The following is a 20,216-nucleotide window of genomic DNA, read 5'->3' as shown; positions in this document are numbered from 1 at the left end:
TGTGGACAAGACCTTCAATTTCCTCACATGAATGCTCCCTGGATTATAGAGCTTTACTCAGAACTTCAGACAATTTATAGCACATCCAGGACCCAGCAGACGGAAGCTGCTGGACTGAAACTTCAGTAAGTAGCAGCCTGTAATTCTAGGGCACTTGGTAATGAGGAATATAGAGGGAGAGGCTGAAACAAGAAACAGTGATAGAAAAATCAACTGACTGCTTGTCATTTTTATTATAATGAAACTGAGAGAAAGCCCTCCTCACATTTATCTCAAATGTAAGTGTTCTTCAAAGACATACAACATATGTTATTTAAATCATGTTCTCACATAACCACTCTGAATAACTAATAAAAATGATTCAAGACATTCAATAAGGGGAAGAAATTTAACCTATTTGTCAACAGTGAAACCTAACAGGACAACTGGAGTAAATATATTGCATACATTTTGTTTGTAAGCAACATTCACTATTAAATATTACTTACTACCTGCAGAAGAGGTAAAGAGTTAAACTTACAATGACTGGCTTTAATAGAGATGTTAATCAAGGACTATTAGACTATGATTGGCAGTCATTAACAGACCAGCAATCAAACTGGAAAATACAATAAATACCTTAAGTACAATGCATTCTGAGCTATTGCTAACTCTAAAACAAGTAATATTGTCTTCAATATTCACTGCCAATTGCCTTATTAAACATGTTCTAACCAGCAGCTGTATAACAAAACATTCATTAGTAGGAATCATCATTTAAAAATAACTTTGTGATGCATTTATCTGAATGGAGTGGTAACTCCCATACACTGTGCTCTGGAAGGCACTGCCAACACTGAAGAGTTTCCATACAGTAGAGGATGGTACCAAGTCAAGACTACTGCTGCACCCTCTGCAGGATTTATGCCTCTGAGATAGAGCCATGTGTCACCCTGCTGATGTTTCTGGAGCAACACAGGAGCCTCACATGCTTGTGACCAAATCTTCCTAAGAGATGCAGTGCACACCTGATATGTGAAGTCTCGAGTAAAGACGCATGACCATGAAGAATTTGTGTGCCCAAGGACTAGATTAAGGCTGCCTTAACACCTGAAAGACACACATAAGGACTGACAACAACCACAGCCACTGATGATGATGATTTAAGTGGGAAACACTCTACACAGAAGTTAATTTACAAACACAAAGCTAAAACATACTGACACCTAGAACCACAGGCAGCCTCACTCCAGCAAAATGGACAGCCTAAGGACAAAGGGAAAACATGGGAAATGTCACCTCAGGGTGTTGGGCACAGAAGAAAAAAAACCCAAAGATTCTGCTTCCTCATGACATCTTCCATGCTTTTTAGAAGAAAAGAAGTGCCATAAGGAGCAACAGATGGGAAAAGACGATGGGAAAATACAGGCTTTTTTGTGCTTCATCCCACCTTTATTTTCCTAACATGAAAGGAAAACAAGAGTCAGCTATGGCAAGGGCAGGAGTTCTTGGCTCACTCCCTAAGCCAAGGTAAAAGAGAAACTGAAATGGGATCACCATGGCACTTACTGCAGTCTCCACAGGGACCAACTAGTCTGTGCATCAATTAGCATGCAGCAATCAGCATAAAGAGGCTTGCAGCCTCTTTTAAAGAAATGAGTCCTGAAAGAAGGGACTTTGTCTCCATCATATTTTGAGCTGAAAAGAACTCAAGCAAAGATGGAGTATACTTAGCTTTGAAGCCTGAATGTGACCAGAATTGTGACCAGAAAAAAAATGCTATTAGATGGAAACTGCAATCAAAGAGAAAATTGTACTAAATTCAGACCTATCTGCTATAAGTCTACATGAACTAAACTGTATTACCACACTCAATGGAACATCATTTTAACTCCATTTCTTTGAAAGTGTTCACTTAGCGCTGGAAATCCCCATTAAATATTTTTCTTCAGGAACACTCTGAAATGTTTAACTAGCCTTTATCAGGCATATCACAAGTAGTTGGGTGTAATGCAACCTATTTGGGTCTGGAACAGCTGGCTTTTTTGAAAGTAACATCTCAAAAGGCATTGCTCAGTGGTGCTTCCAAGGACAAATGGGAATTAGTTTAGCAAGTCCGTGTAATTTTTTTTTTTTTTAACAGCAATTAGCTAGATCACCTACCCCTAACAAGGCCGACCAGCATTCTACTATAATAAAAACCAGAATGAGAAACCATAATATGTATGTGTATTTTTACTACAGAAAACACTGGTTCTTGATTTAATGTTTCATAGTCATGCCTTTCTATTTTAGTATTTTGTTACTCAATAGCCTGCTTTTTTACTTTTTTGTGTTCATTTTCTAATTTCTTTTTCCATGCATGTACTATTGTCATGTGATCACAAAATCACCAGTAAGAGGAGATGAGAATAAATTAGGTAAGAACTTCTAATTCTATTTCTAAATGCAAAAGTTTACGATTTGTAAACAAAATCTTTCTGGTAAAATAATTATATAATTATTTTCTAATGCTGTTACTTGCTAAAGACTTTTCACATTTTGAATTCACAGCAATGATGATGTCTACACCAAGCAATTCCTCTTCTTTTACTTACTTAGTTTTTAAACCCAAATACTCAAAGTGGGTGTTGAGTCCAATCAACATCTCTCTGCAGAAATTCAGTACCCTGGAGGATCCAGTGTTTCTTCCTTCCTGCCCCTTGAGCTTGGAAGGCTCCTATGACTGTAAAGATCTCAGCATAGACATAATCCTGCAACCCTAGCATGGACACTATGAACACTACAGAGGTTGCCTGCTAGAAGACTGCAGAATTGAGTCTCAGTACTTATATTAAGCTTGAGAAACTGACACCTACTTTTCCCCAGGACCTAGCTCAGGTTTTAGAGGGTTTCTACACCTTCCTGTCTACTTGCTTCCCACAGGGACTCAAAAAACTGCAAGATACGCCAATTTAACTCTTCTTCTGTAATTGAAAAGGGACAAGCACACTATTATACTATAACATGTAATAATGACTTACCAGACCATTGCAGTTGCTTAAGGCCACTTTAGTTGTAGTGTGTTGGTCTTGCAAATATCCTGTGTAATGACAGTGGTCTAAGAAATCATGCTTCCATTGCGGTCCATCTTTCCCCCAGTACTCTACTGTAAAATGTCTGGACACCAAATCTGTGTTGAGAGTCAGGTTTAAATGAAAGTGCTTGCCATAGGCAGAAAGTTTAAAAAATAATTTAGATGCTGCCAGTTCTTGGTCATAAGGGTCTGTGCTCCTCCTCCTTCTTGAGGGTTTAGGATTTTTCACAGTAAAGCTGAGGAAGGCTCCATTTTGGTCAACCCTTACTGGGATTGTTAGTTGGTAGTGTTCAAGGTAAGACAGGAATTCCTCTTTGTAATCAATCACAAGGTAAGACAGTCCAGGGAGTGGGCATAGAAGAGAAGAAAATATAACAGGAAACAAAAAGTAGCGTAAACATAGACCATTTTTGGGTAAATTTCATCATTCTCATGAGTAAAAGTCACCTTCAGGTAAGTGCACAATGCAGCATTTTACAAAATAAAATAAAACATTATTTTCTTTCTTTGTAAGTCAAGAAAATGTGTTTGATTTCCTATTAATTTGCTTATCACTTTGGAAATAGAAAAGCTGTTTAATACCTATCTTTTCCCATTGACCAAAAATATGTAAATAACTGGGGCTAATGCAAGAAGGGCATATTTTTCCCTGTACTACCATTCAAAGACAAAAGCTATAAAATCCACTTGCAAGAATACAAACAGTAGTAATGGAAAGGATTATATTGTAAAAACAAGATTAGATTCTTACTTCCTAGTCTAAAAGCATGTTAATTTTATCATGGCAAGTCTCTCAAATATTATCAAGTACATTTTACAAGATTTAATTTGCAAGGCTTTTCTACAGTTAAAAGTAGACAGAGAGAAATTAGAACAAGGAAATTTTATCTGTATGACAATTAATCATGATAAAACTAAGAGCAGAGCCCAGATGAGCTCATGAATTACATAAACACAGTTTAGAAAATATTACACAAATACAATGCAAAAATACACACTTCTTGCCAACTACAGAGATCAGACCCCTACCTTGAGAACTGTATGAAAGCCTGCTGTTACTGAGAAATTCCGATGAAACCATGACTAGGCTCAAAATCCATGTCCACGTCTTCCAAAAAATTTCCATAATTTAGAAAAAACAGAAAGTTCTTTTTTCTTTCTCCTTGGAGAGCTACCTGTGTGCTATAGAGTTAACTTCACTCCAGAATCGCACCATAACAGGTTTATTTATTTTATGCTACTTTCAAATTAACTATAGGATGTTCCACTTTCTGGACAGGTACTTTCTTCTATAGCTGCAGTCATTTTCTCAATTCAAAGCAAGTATTTGTAAGATTCCTTAAGATATGAGACAGATGTTAGATTGGACAGTTACTGAAATTGTTCCATTTCTTTTCCTGAAAAACAGAAGAATATGAGTCAAGGCAAATTCTTTCTATTAAAATAGATCTATGCTGCAAAATATTAGGCCATGACAGTGAATTATACAGGGCAATATTTTGAAATAATATTCAGTAGCAGTTTTATGGTGGCATCCAAGGTCACAATCTTACAGAAAGAAAAAAAAAAAAGAGTTACCATTAACCTTGAAAAGCAGATTCATACAACCTATGATGCACTTATTAACTTCATGTTATTTTTATGAATTCTTACACCTATTTAGTGTTTCTCATAGCTCAAATATTGTGTTCAGACTTGTTCCATCTATAACCAATGCTACACACTCATTTATTTCAACTGTTAATAACACATCCCAATATACTAGTAGATAAAGGAAGAACCTGGAAAGGAATCCAGAGTAGTTATCTGATCTTTCTGAAGCATGTATTTTGTTATTACTAGGGCCAGTGTTCTGCTTATGCAGGCAGAATTCGCATTCACTTAGATAGGAATGCTGCGTGTTAGAATACTAAAGAACAAATTTCAGTATCTAAAGCTATTCATCATACACATTCTAATATATCAAATATTTGTTGTCAGGTTTTTTTTTTTTTTTTCATTTACAACACTATTGCAATAACAGTCTTTATTTTACTAGAGCTACAGCTCTAGGTGCAGCCGGAGATTAAATGGAAGATCCGTGCAGTCAACTAACAATCCAGTACCAGGGGATACCAAACTATGTGTTGTGTCAGCTGGTACTCATCAGTCCACTTAAACACTCTCAGCACACCTGTGCACAAACTCTGCTGAAGCAGACAATGGAGAAACAGAACACCTAAGAAGGGGAGCTTGTTTAAAAACCAATTTCCACAAGCATACAGAGTCACTTATACATCCACCAGATAAATCTGCCTTTCTAAAATTCTGGGAATGATTTACAACATTCATTCAGACATGTAATAGAGCTGGAGCTAATGGATTATTTATGAAGGCTTTATAAAGAGCTGTAACATAAAATATTAAGAAAAATCATCACCCAAATCCTATTTACCAACATTGCAATGAATATTTAGATAACATCTTAGCCAGTTTCAAACCCATCTAATTGCTGATGGGCAAATGAGGTTAATCTGACCTTTTGAAAATATTTGAAGGCTGCACACAGGATTTATTCAGGTTTGTAAAGGGACTAAAAGATACTTTGCAAACATGTTTTGTGCTTAGTAGTATTTTTTTTCCTTGGGAAGCATGAAGACTTTGTGATGCCATTTACACGTGGCAAGGCCTCAAAGCACATTAATAAAAAAGTTCTCTGCTTGCATTGCTATGTAAAACCTTTATTTCCGAGCTAATATTTAGTTACATTTCTTAGAATTTTACAATTCTTAGAATTTTGCAAGTTTTGAAGATACATAATTAACCCATAATTAATACTCTTTCAACTACATTAGTACAATAAATAATGTGCCTTATTTCTAATCTGAGAATGTATAGTTTCAAATTCTTGTCGCTGAATCTTGCTTTACCCCCGTTTGCCAATGAGCTGGTTTCTTTTCCTTGTGTGCACAGTTATACTCTGATACAAGCATCTCTGGACACTTCCTGATAAGCAGCTCAACCTATTTGGTTTATCTCATTCTGTATATCCAGTTTCCAGATGACTGAATACTTCTGCAGTTTTTCTCTGAATCGCTTCCAATTTGCCAGCATCCCTTTTTATCTGCAGGCACTGGAACTGGGAACTGTAGTCCAGTAATGGCTTGTTACCACCATATATAGAGGTAATATTGCCTTACAGCTTCTACTTAGCCAAAATATCCTAACAGGGAGCTCATGTTCAGACTGTTAGGCTGATAAAAAAGTTATCCTAAAATTAGGATCTCCTGAAACTGCAGTACCTAAGGAGCTAGATAGCTCAGAATACTGGACATAAATTAACAGTACCCATTATTTAGTATCATCATTTATTATTTACCCACCAATGGCCCACATGATGGACCATAACCATATGTTAGCCAACAGTGTCAAACAGTCACTCATGTCTAGTGTTCTTGCAGAGGTCTCTGAAGTGGTCTCCCTCATTTCAAGCTTCACACAAGACCTATCTCCTTTCATGTCAAGCATTCTGAAAGTTTCAGCAGAATTTTTTACCTCTTCTTCATAAATATTTATTGCCAGCTTGACCACGGATACAGGCTGACCATATAAAGCTATATTAATGTTTCCAATTAAAGAGTGATAATGGATGTGAATGATAAAGCACTCAGGTAACTTCAAGAAAAATACTCTGACGTTTGGTAGGAACATCAAAGTCTGGACTCTATGCCCTTTTTGTTTTATTTGCACCTTCTTTGGCAGCCTATTTTCATGGCAGCCTGTAGATTGTTGTTAACATGCAAGATTTGGTCAATACTAAGCTTACAACAAGAAACTTCTAGTGTATCATGTGGTGAACTACACATTCACCCACTGGTTAACATAGGTGTGGCTCCGTGCCCTCAAGCACCACCTAAAACCACAGATCCCATCTAACTGTAAGAGCTCTGCCAAACAGGAAAGGAATAGTACAAGATGTTTTCTGATGACAATGATGAAACAGCTGCATGGCACTGGCATTTCTGTGAAGGCACCAGTAACCATGGAAGTCCTGTCAGCGGTATCATGAGGTTCCCACCCAGTGACACTCAGTGAGGAGAAAAAAGGTCACAGTTATTGTGAGGTGGAAGTCCTATGTGAGGTGTCTGAGGGAGCTGGGGGTGTTTAACTTGGAGAAAAGGTGGCTCAGGGATGACCTTATCATTCTTTACAACTGAAAGCGTAGCCAGGTGGGGGTCAGTCTCTTCTCCCAAGCAACAAGTGACAGGAGAAAACATAGCCTCAAGCTGTAGCAGGGGTAGTTTAGGTTGGACATAAGGAATAGTATCTTCACGGAAAGGGTGATTAGACACTGGAACAGGGTGCTGAGAAAGGTGGTGGTCACAGTCTCTGGAGGTGTTTAAGGAAAGCCTGGATGGCACTGGTTTAGTGCCATGGTCTAGTTGACAGGGTAGTGTTCGGTCATAGGTTGGACTCGATGACCTTAGAAGTCCTCTTCAACCTATATGATTGCATGATAAAGTGGACTATAAGAGGCGACTAGCCAAACTGCTCAGAGCAGCCACTATGGGAGCCTCCATCTAAACAAATGCCTTGGGCAACTAAGGCATCACTTAACCTGAAGGTAGCTCAAGATTTACGACAGGGCAGCATGTGAGACCGATGTCCCAGGACAACCGGCACACCAGGGGCGTCCACCGCAGAACCGAGGGGTTCCGGCGCGCTGGGCGGCAGCAGCGCCGAGCTTTCCCGTTAGCGGCCGCGGTGCCAGAAAACCCACGGCACCGCACCGCCGGACCGGACCGCACCGCACCGCAGCTCCCGCACCGCAGCTACCCTTCGGGGCGGGGTCGAGGAGAGTGACGACTGGGAAAGGGACCCGCCGGCGCGGCGGGCGGGACAGGGGGCTGTCCTCCAGGCCCCCGCCCCGGCGGCTCGGCCCCCGCCGCCTTCCCGCCCTCAGTGGCCGGGCCGAGCGGGCGGCGGGAGCCCGCGGTGAGGCGCGGGCAGGGGCGGCCGTGCGCCCGCCCGGCACTACGAGTGGTTGCTAAGGAAATGGGGAGGGCGGCGGGAGGGGACGGGCATCAATCACACAAATTCAATTACAGGTATCGCGGCTGGCCGTGAAAAACTTCGCAGGGCTTCAAAAGCCGGGGATTAGCCGTGCCCCCGGGAGCCTCCCCGGGCGAGAACTGCGACGCGCAGACCGCGCCGGGAAGAGCTCGGTGAAAAAGAAAGGGCGCCGGGAGTGGCGGGGAGAGGGACACGTACAAAGGGAAAAGATCGAACCCTCCACCCCGGGAATTAACCAGAAGCCGAGGCGTGAGGAGTAAAATTACTGCTGTGCGGGCCTCCGGTACTACGGGGCCGCCACCGTATGACCCCCCCGCCAGCCCCCAGGCTCCCCGCCGGCCGTGCCGAGGGGGCAGCTGTCACTGCATCTACCGAAAAAGCAACACCCAGCCCCCCAAAACGAAAAGTCAACAGGCTAGGAAAATACATGGCTACACACACAGTTAAACACGTACACACATGCACATTATCTGTACACGTCTGCACACACAGAGAGTTAAAAACACTAGTACTGAAGAAAATTGGAAGTCACCAGACACACATCCCTCAAAAAAAAATTCAGAAGGAAAAAACAAAAAAAGTCGTCCTCCCTAGAGAGGCTGAAGGGGAGAGTCTGGTTGCTGTGGTGGAGTTGATCCTAAAGTTAACTTTCAGCAGCCCATTTCCAGACAGCAGCGCTGAATCTATTTGGATAAAACGCGTGTGACCCAGACACTTGGCGTTTGGCCCAAACGCGTTGCACCGGCAGCCCAAATAAAAACAAGAGTCTTGACTCTCTCCCTCTCTCTCCCTTCTCTCTTGTACAACAATGAAAGAAAGTAGCGAAGACAAAATCCGCACACACATCGCCGGGGAGCGAGAGCCCACTTACCTCCTCCCACCAAACAAAGTCCCTTTGAACCCTGGGCGACTGCGGAGACAGACATACACCGACAAACACGAGTCCGCGGGGTTAAGAGTCTGGCAAATCCCAAGCGGCTCGAAGTAAATCAAAACCACACGCTTCCATCTTCCTGATGAGCCCAGCGAGAGCCCGACATCCCCGCCAGCATCGCTGCGGGACGGCGGCCGCTCCGACCCTCCAAGCCCCGGTACAAAGTGTGCACTTGTCTGACCGCGGCAGCGGACACGGCACGGCCGAGAGCGGGGCGTCCTCGACTCAGCAGCAATCCGGAATAGCCCTGGGTTGTCGCTGGGGTATGGGGGCTGCTTTGGTTTTCATCTGTTGTTTGGTTTTGGTTTGGTTTTGTTTTTCTTTTTCTGCTTCTACCAACGACTGAATATTCAAAGTATAAGAAATCTTTTTAAAAGTGCACTATTCGAGATGGTACTTCATCAATCACCTCTCTTATCGGTTGAAAAATCCTCGCACCCCCTTCCCCCATCTCAAGGTTTCTCTCTGAAATTACTCCAAATGCACCTCGCCTAATGCAATATAAATCTCCCCCCGCTCCCCAAAGCCCTGCACGCACCATTATTCGGGACACAAGAAAAGCAAAAAGTTTCATTGAATAGCGTGAAATCTTCCTTACCGTTTTCATCTTCAATTTCTGATATAAAGTAAGTTTCAAACAATAGAGATTGCACAGGACGATTCCCGTATTCCTCTCTGCTTTTCCCCTCTGTGCAAGCAACCATCAGGGTTCTATTCTCCAACAGAATAGAATTCTCTAGCCTTCCTAAAGGGGTTTTTAGAAAACGGGTTGGCTTGGCAGGAGGAAGGATGCCATCAATTCACCGAAGCTATCACCCTGCACATTTTGTCTTTCCAACAAAAAAGGGGGGGAGAGGAGGAAGGAGGGAAAAACAGGCTTATATTGGGGTGGGGGTGGGTGCCCTCCTCTTGAGCAGCCTCCTCTGTGCAAAATACCATGTGAATATCATCTGAGTTGGGGGGGGAGGGGGGACCGGGAGACAGAAAGGGGGGAAAGAGAGGGGGAGCAGAGGGGAGGCAGGCAGAGCAGGAAGGACTCAGGAAAGTTTGGTTGAAGTAGCCCCAGACCTCCTCTGGCTGCCGGCGCCGGGCCAAGCCGAGCGCGGCGGCAGCGGGGGAGCCTTGGCAGCCTCGCCCGGGGGACGGCGCGGGGCCCGCTGACGTCAGCCTGCAGATGTGCCCCGCACCGCCGCGCATGCGCGCCCGTCACGTGGCGGCGGGGGGGCAGGGGCGCAGCCGGGGGCGCGGGCGGGGCGGCGGGACCCTCGCGCGGAGCCGCCTGAGGGGAGCCCGGCCCGGCCCGGCCCGCCCGGGGGAGCCGCCCCCGCAGCCTCGGGGTGCCTGCGGCAGGCGCCGGGCACGGGCGCTGCCGGTGGGCGGCGAGCTGGGGCGACCCCCTGCTGCCATGGCCCTGCTACCGTCGCGCTGCTCGTCCTGCGCCCCGTTAGAGGCGTTAATAAAAGGAAAGCTCTTAAACGCCATCCCCAGCGGAGCGGAGGCGGTGTCTGAAGCCCGCGCGGCCAGCGGCAGCCGGGCCAGCGTCGCGCCGAGGCCGGGGGTCCCGGGCCTGCTCTCACAGGGCTTTCAGTTTCATTTGCGGCGGGGGTCGGTGTCGCCTCCCCGCCCGGCAGGGCAGGAGGGTGCGCATGGAGCGGGCAGCTGGCGGCCTGCGAACCGCCCCTGCTCCGGGAAGCCAGCGCTGCCGGAGAGAGGGTCTGCACGGAGAGAGTGGGCTGCAACTCCCACTCGCCCTCTAAGTTAATTTCCGATCGCTGAAAAAAGAGAAAAAGGGGGAGAAAAAAATACATCCTTCCTAAACCTAGGTTCTAAGGTTTCAAGCTTCTGCTAACTGTATTTCCCAAACGGTGCGAGTGCGGGTTTTCCTCCCCAGCCGGAGGTAGTAGGTGTAATTGCAACTTCTGGTGAATCTCTAATAACTGGCTGGACTGTGAAATGATTGCAGGGAAAAGTCCAAGAGCACAGCTACTCCGGGACTTCTCCGAGCATCGAAACAGCAGGATCGGCCTGCAAAGTCAAGCAGTCAGCAGGAGTCTGATGGTCAGCAGGGGCTGGCTTTATGCCCTGAGAGATGGTGAAATCAGAGCCGTGGCTGGCATTCATCGTTTCAAATAAACTCTACACAATTACATTTGAACATGAAGCAATACTATAGGTAAATTACATTTTGTATACAAGTATGTGAAAATTCTTTTAACTGCAGCTCTAACAAAATAAGCACAACGTCCTAAATAGTTAGTCATCTTTGTCACTATTCATTCTGAAACAGCACAGTGAACACTTACTTGAGAGATCCTTTTACCGTCGCCGGGCAAATTAATGTAACAATGGTTAGGGGAGGGGAGTAGTAGAATGTATCCCTGCATTGAAAACCGGAGCTATGAAATCAATGCTCTTTGGAAATAGGGGCATTCGGAAAGAAACGCTTTATTCTGGAAATGCATCTCCAACCTGCTCCCCCCGGGTTAATTGCTCATACGGAGAGCGCCATCCTGCGTCGGCGAGCGGGGGGAGCGCCCGGGGCGTGCAGGGATGCTGGCTGCGCCCGGGGAGGCAGTTCCGCCCTTCTTCCTCCTCATCCTGTACGTGCGGGAGCAGCTGCCCTTTGATGGGTGCATCTGGGTACATCCACTTCATTAAAACAGCTATTTCCAACGTTGAGAAGAGTATTTTTTGTTAGCATTCCACAGTTCCTTCTCCTGCAGCAAATCATTGAATGCGATGTCCGCATGGAAAAGCCGCAGGGCACGACCTGCTCAGATGTAGCCAGGTATCACCTGTCCATGGGCAGGCATTGTAACAGGTTCTGCTCAACCTTTTCTGCAAACTCAGTGGTTCGTACAGAGAACTGGGACAGTCTATCCCATTGAAAGGACAGACCGTGAAGAAACTTTTTTTTTACACATTCTTCATCAGAACCAAATAACCTTTTGAACAGACAGACACGCATCACAGCCAATTGCCTCATGGCTATGGTATCCTCGGGGGATTTGGGAGACCTGCCTTCAAATCAGACCCTGCCTGAATCAGACTCAGGAATGTTCACGTTGCTGTCTGACGGCTGAGCTGGGGACTATTCTGGTGTTAAAGACTGGCCTCTTCGTGGTTGGATCTGCTCCATTCTGTATAGCTGAATAAATACTCATCAAGCTAAAAAGAAAGACAGCTTATCACTGTCTGGTTAGGGTCCTCACATGGATTCAGCTCCCTGCTCTAAATCCAGCAAAGCAAGGAAGAGATATATGGACTTCACAAAACCCAGCTGCTTGCTCGGACCAACAAGTTATTTATTCCCCGTTCCAGACAACTACATTTTCTTGCCTAAGCCCACTGGTGTATATATACCAGTCAAAACTGGTCTATTACCAGGAAAAGCTTTGGCTCATCTTTAGAAATTCCTGTCTGTGATTAGAATTTCTGACAGAACTACCATTGTAGTTTGACTTAACTGCTTTGCTTTATTGTATAAAACAATATTTCAGAGTGAACCTCATTCAGATAAAAATAGTGAGCCCATTTGGTGACTTTTTTTAGTGTCCTCACCCCAAATATTATCCATATATATACATTTTTATGAACTGCAACTTTTTAGAAAAGAAACTTACACAGGAAGTCTTACACAGATTCTTAGTATAAATTTTTCTTTGCTGCAATTAGAAGTGCTTCTATGAGCAATAGTAATTTTACTCTGAATTCTAGTACTATGTATAAACCATTTGGGCAACTGGCAACTCTCAGGAGCTCTGGCAGGATTAGAAACTTACTGAGCACAAAGCATATTACTCTATGTCTTAACCAGTTTCTTAGTGTTTGCGGACCATGGACGGACGTAAGTAGCTAAAGCAGTCTTGGCTTCAGGCCTTTGAATCCTTTAAGATGTTAGCCAATAACTTTTAAGATTGGGAAGCACTCTCTTTTGTTTAAAGAAATATTCATATTGAACTTGAATTTAGAATTGTGAGATGTATTTGGAGGTATTTGGGGTTAATTCCAGAAATCTTGCTTTTTACTGAAATACATATAGAGGACAAAGCAAGAAGTTACTAGTTTTTCTGTAATATGAGCTTTTTATTACCTAAACATTTGGATGTATATGCCTGAAAGTGTGTTTGTTTTGGTTTGGTGGGTTTTTTTCAAGTAGTTTTACCTGATCAGTGAAGATCTGAAGACTGTAACCTATCTTACTTAGAAATATCCCAGCAGGGTTTGTGGAGAGAATAAACCTGTTTAAGAGTTATATATAATCATGTTATAAATCACATAAATACTGTAAAATTTAAATGCTGTATATAATTAAAATACTTCAATTGACCATAGAGTTGAAAAAACAGTAATGATGAACTGTTGTATTGCTATACTAATAGCAATAGCAATATACAAATTGAACATTTGTATGTGCTATACTTTCTGTGCTTGTACAGAGAAAAGTGCATAAGGGCTTCTTCATTTTTAGTCCCCTGAAATAAAAGATTCTAGGGGTACTTAAAGGTAATGGTGCTATTGGGATCCATTGTCTTTCACTGACTTTTCCTTGTAAATAGTCCGAATTCAGACTGCTTACAAATCTCACCTTCCCTTGCAGGAGATCTAACAGCATCTCTAGAAACGACCCCAGGCTATGTATGTTCAATTGTGCCTGGTACATTGCATTTCAGAGGGAGAATGCATATCAAAGTGTACTTTCAGTTGGAAAATGCATCCCTTTTGAGTTGAGCTCTTCTTGATGACCCTCTAAAACAAAATTCACAGTGATGCATTTGGCTTCAAGTAGGGCTTTGAGGCTACTTCTGCCCAGCAAAGCAATATTGCCAGGAATGTCTTCATTTAAATAAGAAGAGCCTTGCCAAACACGGCACCCCCACAAGCAGCTCTGTGTGTTGTACTGATGTCGGGCTTATATACTCACACAAGCCCCTTTACGTCTCCAAGACCCTGTGAAACTGACTACCCGATTATTTTAGTTTTAGATTTAGAAATAAAACTAGAAAACTTAATGTGAGCTTGACATCCTCCATAATGTCCAGGCCAGTTTCCTCCCTGGTAAACGCAGATGAGGCAGAGAGAGAGAGATCAGAGAATATGAAGGCAGTGAGAGTAACACCCCAAACTTGCTCAAAACTTGGGAGGGATGGACAGTGAGAAGGGTATATCTATTAAACCTGAGATAAGGAATCTTAGACTCATCAAATTGATTAGGGAAATGCTATAGCAGAATGGATCACCTCAAATTTTGCAGGCAAATAAGATGAAACAGATGCTATCCTCATTAAAATTAACATAGAAGATAAAGAATGCAAATCCAATAAAGTTCCACACAAGAACAGGAACAATAGTAAACAGAAAAAAATAGATAAAGCAGATGAGGGAGTTGGGGTTTTTTCTGAGTTTTTCCTACTTTGTCTATTTCCAACTTTCCAAGTCAAGAGAGAGATACCAGAAAGATTAGGTCAGTAGGCATGTTTAAAGGGAGCATTTCCCAGCTATATGTATTATAGTTTTTCTGTGTATTCTCATTTTGCTATTTTTCTATTTCCAGAGAAAGTTGTTCATAAGATCTGAACAATCTGTGAGACTTAGAGAGAGCAAAGCTGAGACAAATTATACAATATGTGGAAAATGTGTATGTGGAAAATCTCTATGAAAAAAATTGGCAAATGGTATTCCTCAAAGATTAGTGTACACAGAAACATATAAAAGCTGTGCAGAAAATCTTAGGAAATACATAAGAATTCAGTTATTTTGGTTTTAGAATGAAAAATCTGGAATTAACTCACAGGAAAACCTGGCTATTAATGTGCAACATTTTGCAGTCTGGCACTCAGCTCCAGGAATGACACTCCTAGTGCAGAATTAGACATCTTGGTCTCTGGTGCCTGAGTGACTTGTTTAGTTTCTGAATTGAAGGAGAACGCTGATGAGCATCACAAACTGCTCATTTAGTATCTGCTGAACCATGTGGTGATTCCCCTTTTCTTGATATGCTTCATATAAAAATGTGGACACATACACCAATGTCAGAGATGGTAAAACTGGATCATGAAATGAGCACAGATTTATTTTGAATGGAAAAATTTTGGACTTTCCATATTCCTGGACTGTATAGGTGGAAAAGATTTATTAAAGATTCTGGAGCATACTGTGCATACTGGTTTGGACACAGCTTACAACTTTGTCTAATTTAGGTGGTTTTCTGGCATTCTTTCTATCACACTGTCTTGCAATAGTTTATAAATGGAAATATCTTTCATACATTCTGTTAAGACAATGGCTTGAGAAAAAAATTGAAAAAAATCCCAGTACTCACTTCTTCCCTTGTAACTTTTCTGTGTCACTCCAAAATGCAAAAACTTATTTTGAATACTGTAAGGTATTATGTTAATGTGGTTAGTAAATGTGTTTCTTTCCTCTTACCTCACAAGTAATTTCATTTTTCATTTTTACAGGATTATCACAGCACCAACATCTCGTGTTTATGGAAAATAGTGTTCTGCTTTGAAGGAGTTTATTAAAGCCTCTTCAAAAAGTCCGGCATTTCCCTTTTGTGACTTATTTAGGATTGGCTGGTTTTGCATAAGCTGGTCTGTGCAGTAGTAAGTGCTCTGACCCTCATCTATGTGTCTAACCTGGAAGTGATTAGACACTGGAGATTGGTGAGTAGAAAGGAGAACTGCCATATATGCTTGTCCCATTTTTTTTCTAGATAACTCAAATTATCTCCTTGTAGGTGTTCTTGGACTCAAAATCCTGGACCAGATGAATCTTTTGGTAGGACCCAGCAGTTGGTCTTACTTTAAAAGCAATCCTCAACTCCTTCAGTACGGGTGTAAGAGCAATAGCGTAAAACCACCTACTACTTCCCACTAGTTCCGGCTGCAATCCACTGGCATTCACACACAGAGAAAAGAATCCACTGTGCTGTTGACTTTCATACTGGAGCAGCTCAGGAGTGTGCATATATTGTATTTAGCTGCTCTGCTGTGAGACCAGTGATCTCCCATGAGAGAACAGCTATAAAAAGTAGTTGTAGAAAAGGACAGCTACTGGTCCTCCAGTAATGACCACAGCTATTTGTCAAATGAACCTCTCAAAGACCTCTGACATTTATACGAAGCTTGAGAGAAAGAGCAAATACCACGATGCTTGAGATTTATTTAACACCTTCACAGTAATTAGTGCTATAATTTTGTTATTCCTCTAAGTATTCTTGAAGTACACTCAGTGTTGCATAATTTCTCTTTGCTATTTGGTAAAAGGATACAGCTACAGTCTAAATATAAAACGAAAAGACTTGAAATAAAAGATCCAAGGTCACAATGTAAGTTTTTCAGCATCAAAAGTATCTCTTTCACATTTACTGAAAACTCAGCTGTACATTAAAATCACAAATAAAATTTTGTTTCTAAGGAGTCAAAAGATTATCTTTCTTAGCTATGGGTTTATATTCTGGGCACAATCTATGAAGTGAAATATGAACTGGGTTTGGCATACTTCTGTTCCTGCTAGACCCATCAGGGGATTATTAACATCAATATGCAGATTATACTGCAAAAGGATAATATTTAAGTTTTCTCAAAAGTTTTCAAGATGCCTAATATTGTGATTAAAGTGATTTGTAGAGTCTATGCTATCAGTTTGGTGTTTTAACATGAAATAACCATAAAACCATGCAGAGATATGAAAATGATGGTGTGGGACTGTTCAAAGATGCTTGGGGGCAAAGGAAGAGCAACTTGATCCTGTGTTTGTACATACACATACTTACATGATTAATCCAGATCAAAAGAGGCCTCATCCTCTATGTGGTCATCACTGCAAACTCTGGAATGGATTCACATGGTTCTTGCATCAACCTTCTGAGTTCTTGGAAGATTAGCTTCTTCTAACTTCAGTTTTTCTTTTATTCAAAACAAAACAAACAAACAAACAAAAAATCTACCAACACCCCCTCTCTGTATTCCCACCATGCCTGAAACTCAATCAATGGTAATAACTTCTCTGTATTATTTTTGTAAACTTTCAAATTAATATTATATCAGGAGATTTCTCAGCCATAAAAGTACTCAAATAAAATGGAGTAACAGCTAAAGAAATCTACGAGTGTGGAGAAAATTCTGCGCATTTATTTTTGGCTCGTTGCATCCACAGTTGCATCTACACAATTCCACTCACAGATTATGTTATCTGACAATAAATAGAATAAACTTCTGTGTTAATTATTGCAAGAACAGTTTTCTGCATAGATTTAATTATACACTTTACACAACTCTTCCCACATTGATCTTCTGTATAAAGTTTGGCTATTTCGCCAACTTAACATTGTATTTACAAAAAAAATCAGGTAAACACATAAAGAGCACAAATACAGAGACATCCCACCTGCAGCTGTGTATCTATGATGAATTTTTTCCTGCTGTCTTTAAAAGCAGATCTTCAAGTTTGCCTATTTCCCATGCCAACTAGTGTTTGAGTAGTGCAGAAATGAAAGTTTAGTTTGTGCTTTACCAGATATCATTGGTGTTTTGTAGCAGATCAAGGGAGGTGTAATTAAGCTTTTTTTTCATAATTCAAGGATCTGCATAACTCAGTTTAAATTCATGCAAGAACCCATCTTCACTACAGGTGGTGAAAATTTTAAGGCCAAAGTATCTTTTGATAAATTTACAAAAATGTTGTATAATTTGTAAAAATATATTTTACAGCTATTTTCTCCAGTGCAGGGCTGCTTATTCCCTTAACAATGGCTCATACTTCTTCTGAAGTATTATTTTTAAGCATCACCTGTGGGTATAGCCTGTCCTTTCTATATAAAGTCTAGACACAGGATGTTTCTATTTCTTATCCTCCAAAAGCTGTCCCTGGGCCATTCTCTTTCTCTGTCCCCAGATAGTATATCTGACTTTCAGAGGTGAGAATTGGGATTCTCTCTGAATAGGCTTGGGGGAGGGTAAAGGGGTAACCTTTGCTCTTGCTCTGCCCCAGAATCTCGGCTTTGCACATGAATGAATACTTTTCTATTGGGGTCTTTCTTTTGGGGGATGAAACAAAAGAAAGAATACCAGGGATTTCACTTTGTGCACTGTCTCTGCAAAGGTTTTCTCTGAGACTTCATGAAAAAAAGAAATTCAGAAGCTTGAAATGCCCATGTAAAAATTTTGAACAAACAGGTTTTCAGCCCAACATTCATCATACTGTGCTCTACATTAAATCAAAAAAATAATTTCCAAACGAAAATTACTTACTAGCTACATGGTTTCTTACCAAAGATGGATGTAATGTGTGTTAGTGTAATTCTTTTGAAGTACAACCATAGTTTTGAATATTAAAAGTTATCTGTTGGTTGCTGCTCTCTAAGAAGGATGGAACCAGGTGGGGTTTTTTGTTGTTTTGGGTTTGTTTTTGTTGTAGTCTTGTTTGTTTGGTTGGTTGGTTTTGGGTTGTTTTTTTTCAAATCAAGAATTTGGGGAATTGACTGAACTATGATGTGCAGAAAAGAACACTTTTGTCTTGAGAACAGGACTCTGGATGAATAAATGAACATTGTGTTAAGTATAATTAGATACTATGATTGTTTTAATCAAAAAAATCCTCCTTGTGCTTGTGCTATAAACATGACATATGTCCTAGTCAATGTGCCTGGATGCATGCATTGCTACTGAAGTGTCTTCTGCCCCCTGCTAACATTTAGGCCTCTAAGCCTCAGAAGCTCCTCCAATTTTTTCATTACATATTTTACGTGAAAGACAGGAATTAATCTTGTATGACTCAATATGAAGAAGCTGTAGAAAAGGGATACCATTTTGTATTTTCTTGGCTATAAAGTATTTAATACTATACTTATGAAATCTTACAGTATTCTCAGGTGAGCCAGTGACACTGTTCAGCAATACCAACAATAAACAGTCATCAGCTGTGGGATCAGCAATATATCATGACTATTCTCATTCTGGCTCTCTCTCTGATCCTGGTTGAGGAGAAAGTGAATTCTTCCCCTGACCTCTGAGACATATTAAGAATATGAATGGTAAATACATGCATTACTAGTGGTATGTGTATCTAATCCAGCTCTCAACTTGTTAAAAAACTTTGCACACACAAAAAACCACTTTGCTGTGGATGAGCTGGCAAGATCTTGTGGGCTTAATGACTTCAATATAATGAACTCATATATTAAAAGAATTATACTATTTTAATCAGGTCTACTTACACAGATTTAAATATAGTGTTTTTTAGTGAAATGATATAAGGTAAAAATGTAATCTGTACTGATGCTGGTATTGGAAAGGTAAGCAAGGCTACTGTTTAATTATTTTATTTTCTATAAAATAGTGCTTTGCTATATTAAAAAACCCACTAAACCTGATCCTATTTTATGGCTAAAGCACTGTCTTAAAATTCAGATTCCTAGCTTTTCTCATCTTTGTTTTTGGACAGGCTTTTTCCGAAACATTCAGATGGTTTGATAGTAGTGAATTTCTAAGCAGTATGTATTTGCAATTGAGAAGTTCTTAAATTACAGCTGAGAATGGGGAAAGGGCTATCCTCTTGCTGCTTATGCATTAAGATTCAGCTTTTTTGACAGGTACACAGGACTTTGAGATCTAGATTACCCAAATTATTTTTTTAACCCAAATTATTTTTTTTTAACACAGTCAAATTTAACTTGAACTAATTAACTGTATGGTTGGATACTGCTTTTTACCCATTTTGGAAAATATAACAGTAATTAAAAACAATTACCTTTTAAAATACAGGAAGGGTGTGTGATGTACTTCTTATCCATCTTTATTCCTGTTATTTTACTAAATTAGACATACCTGACTGTCTTTTTCATAATACTGGTAACAAGATCAGAATCTCTATACAAATATTACTACTTTGTCAGAATAGGTAATTTTTATTTCCCAACTTCACACTTGGTCATCAGGCAATCATCCCACATCAAGCAGCATAATATTTTAAACCTCTGAGCTATAAAGTCATAGACTAGCCAGCTGGAAGCAAAATAGGTTTCCCCTTACCCATTGCCAATGCTTCTGGACTCAACCAATTCCCTGAAGAAAAATGACTATATACTTGGCACAGAGCAGCTGCTAAATTTAAATTCCTCCAGCCTCTATATACTAAGTTTTCTATCTGATTAAACACCAAACTCCTATG

At 41.1% G+C, this 20,216-nt stretch overlaps 1 protein-coding gene across 4 annotated transcripts in view; it reads right to left on the bottom strand.

The window, feature by feature from the left end:
• The window catches only part of ADAMTS6 (ADAM metallopeptidase with thrombospondin type 1 motif 6), a 143,162-nt gene extending 132,946 nt beyond the window's left edge, over positions 1–10,216 (bottom strand). For 3 of the 4 annotated variants that reach the window (XM_071425335.1, XM_071425338.1, XM_071425339.1), the window contains exons 1-3: positions 9,640–10,216; positions 4,085–4,452; positions 3,003–3,367 (exon numbers count right to left, since the gene is read on the bottom strand). In XM_071425335.1, coding sequence (XP_071281436.1) covers positions 3,003–3,367; positions 4,085–4,181 — 462 coding nt within the window. In that variant the 5' untranslated portion in view covers positions 4,182–4,452; positions 9,640–10,216. Of the gene's footprint in view, positions 1–3,002; positions 3,368–4,084; positions 4,453–8,978; positions 9,261–9,639 lie in introns of those variants that run through there. The other variant, XM_071425337.1, reaches the window with a different exon arrangement.
• Positions 10,217–20,216: the final 10,000 nt, after the last annotated feature.

The sequence above is a fragment of the Agelaius tricolor genome, unplaced genomic scaffold (genome assembly GCF_023055355.1).
Source record: "Agelaius tricolor isolate 1412-34295 unplaced genomic scaffold, bAgeTri1.0.p SCAF_4, whole genome shotgun sequence".
Lineage (NCBI taxonomy): Eukaryota > Metazoa > Chordata > Aves > Passeriformes > Icteridae > Agelaius > Agelaius tricolor.
Note: the sequence above shows the minus strand (reverse complement) of the source record. Positions and strands in the feature narration are given on the sequence as shown.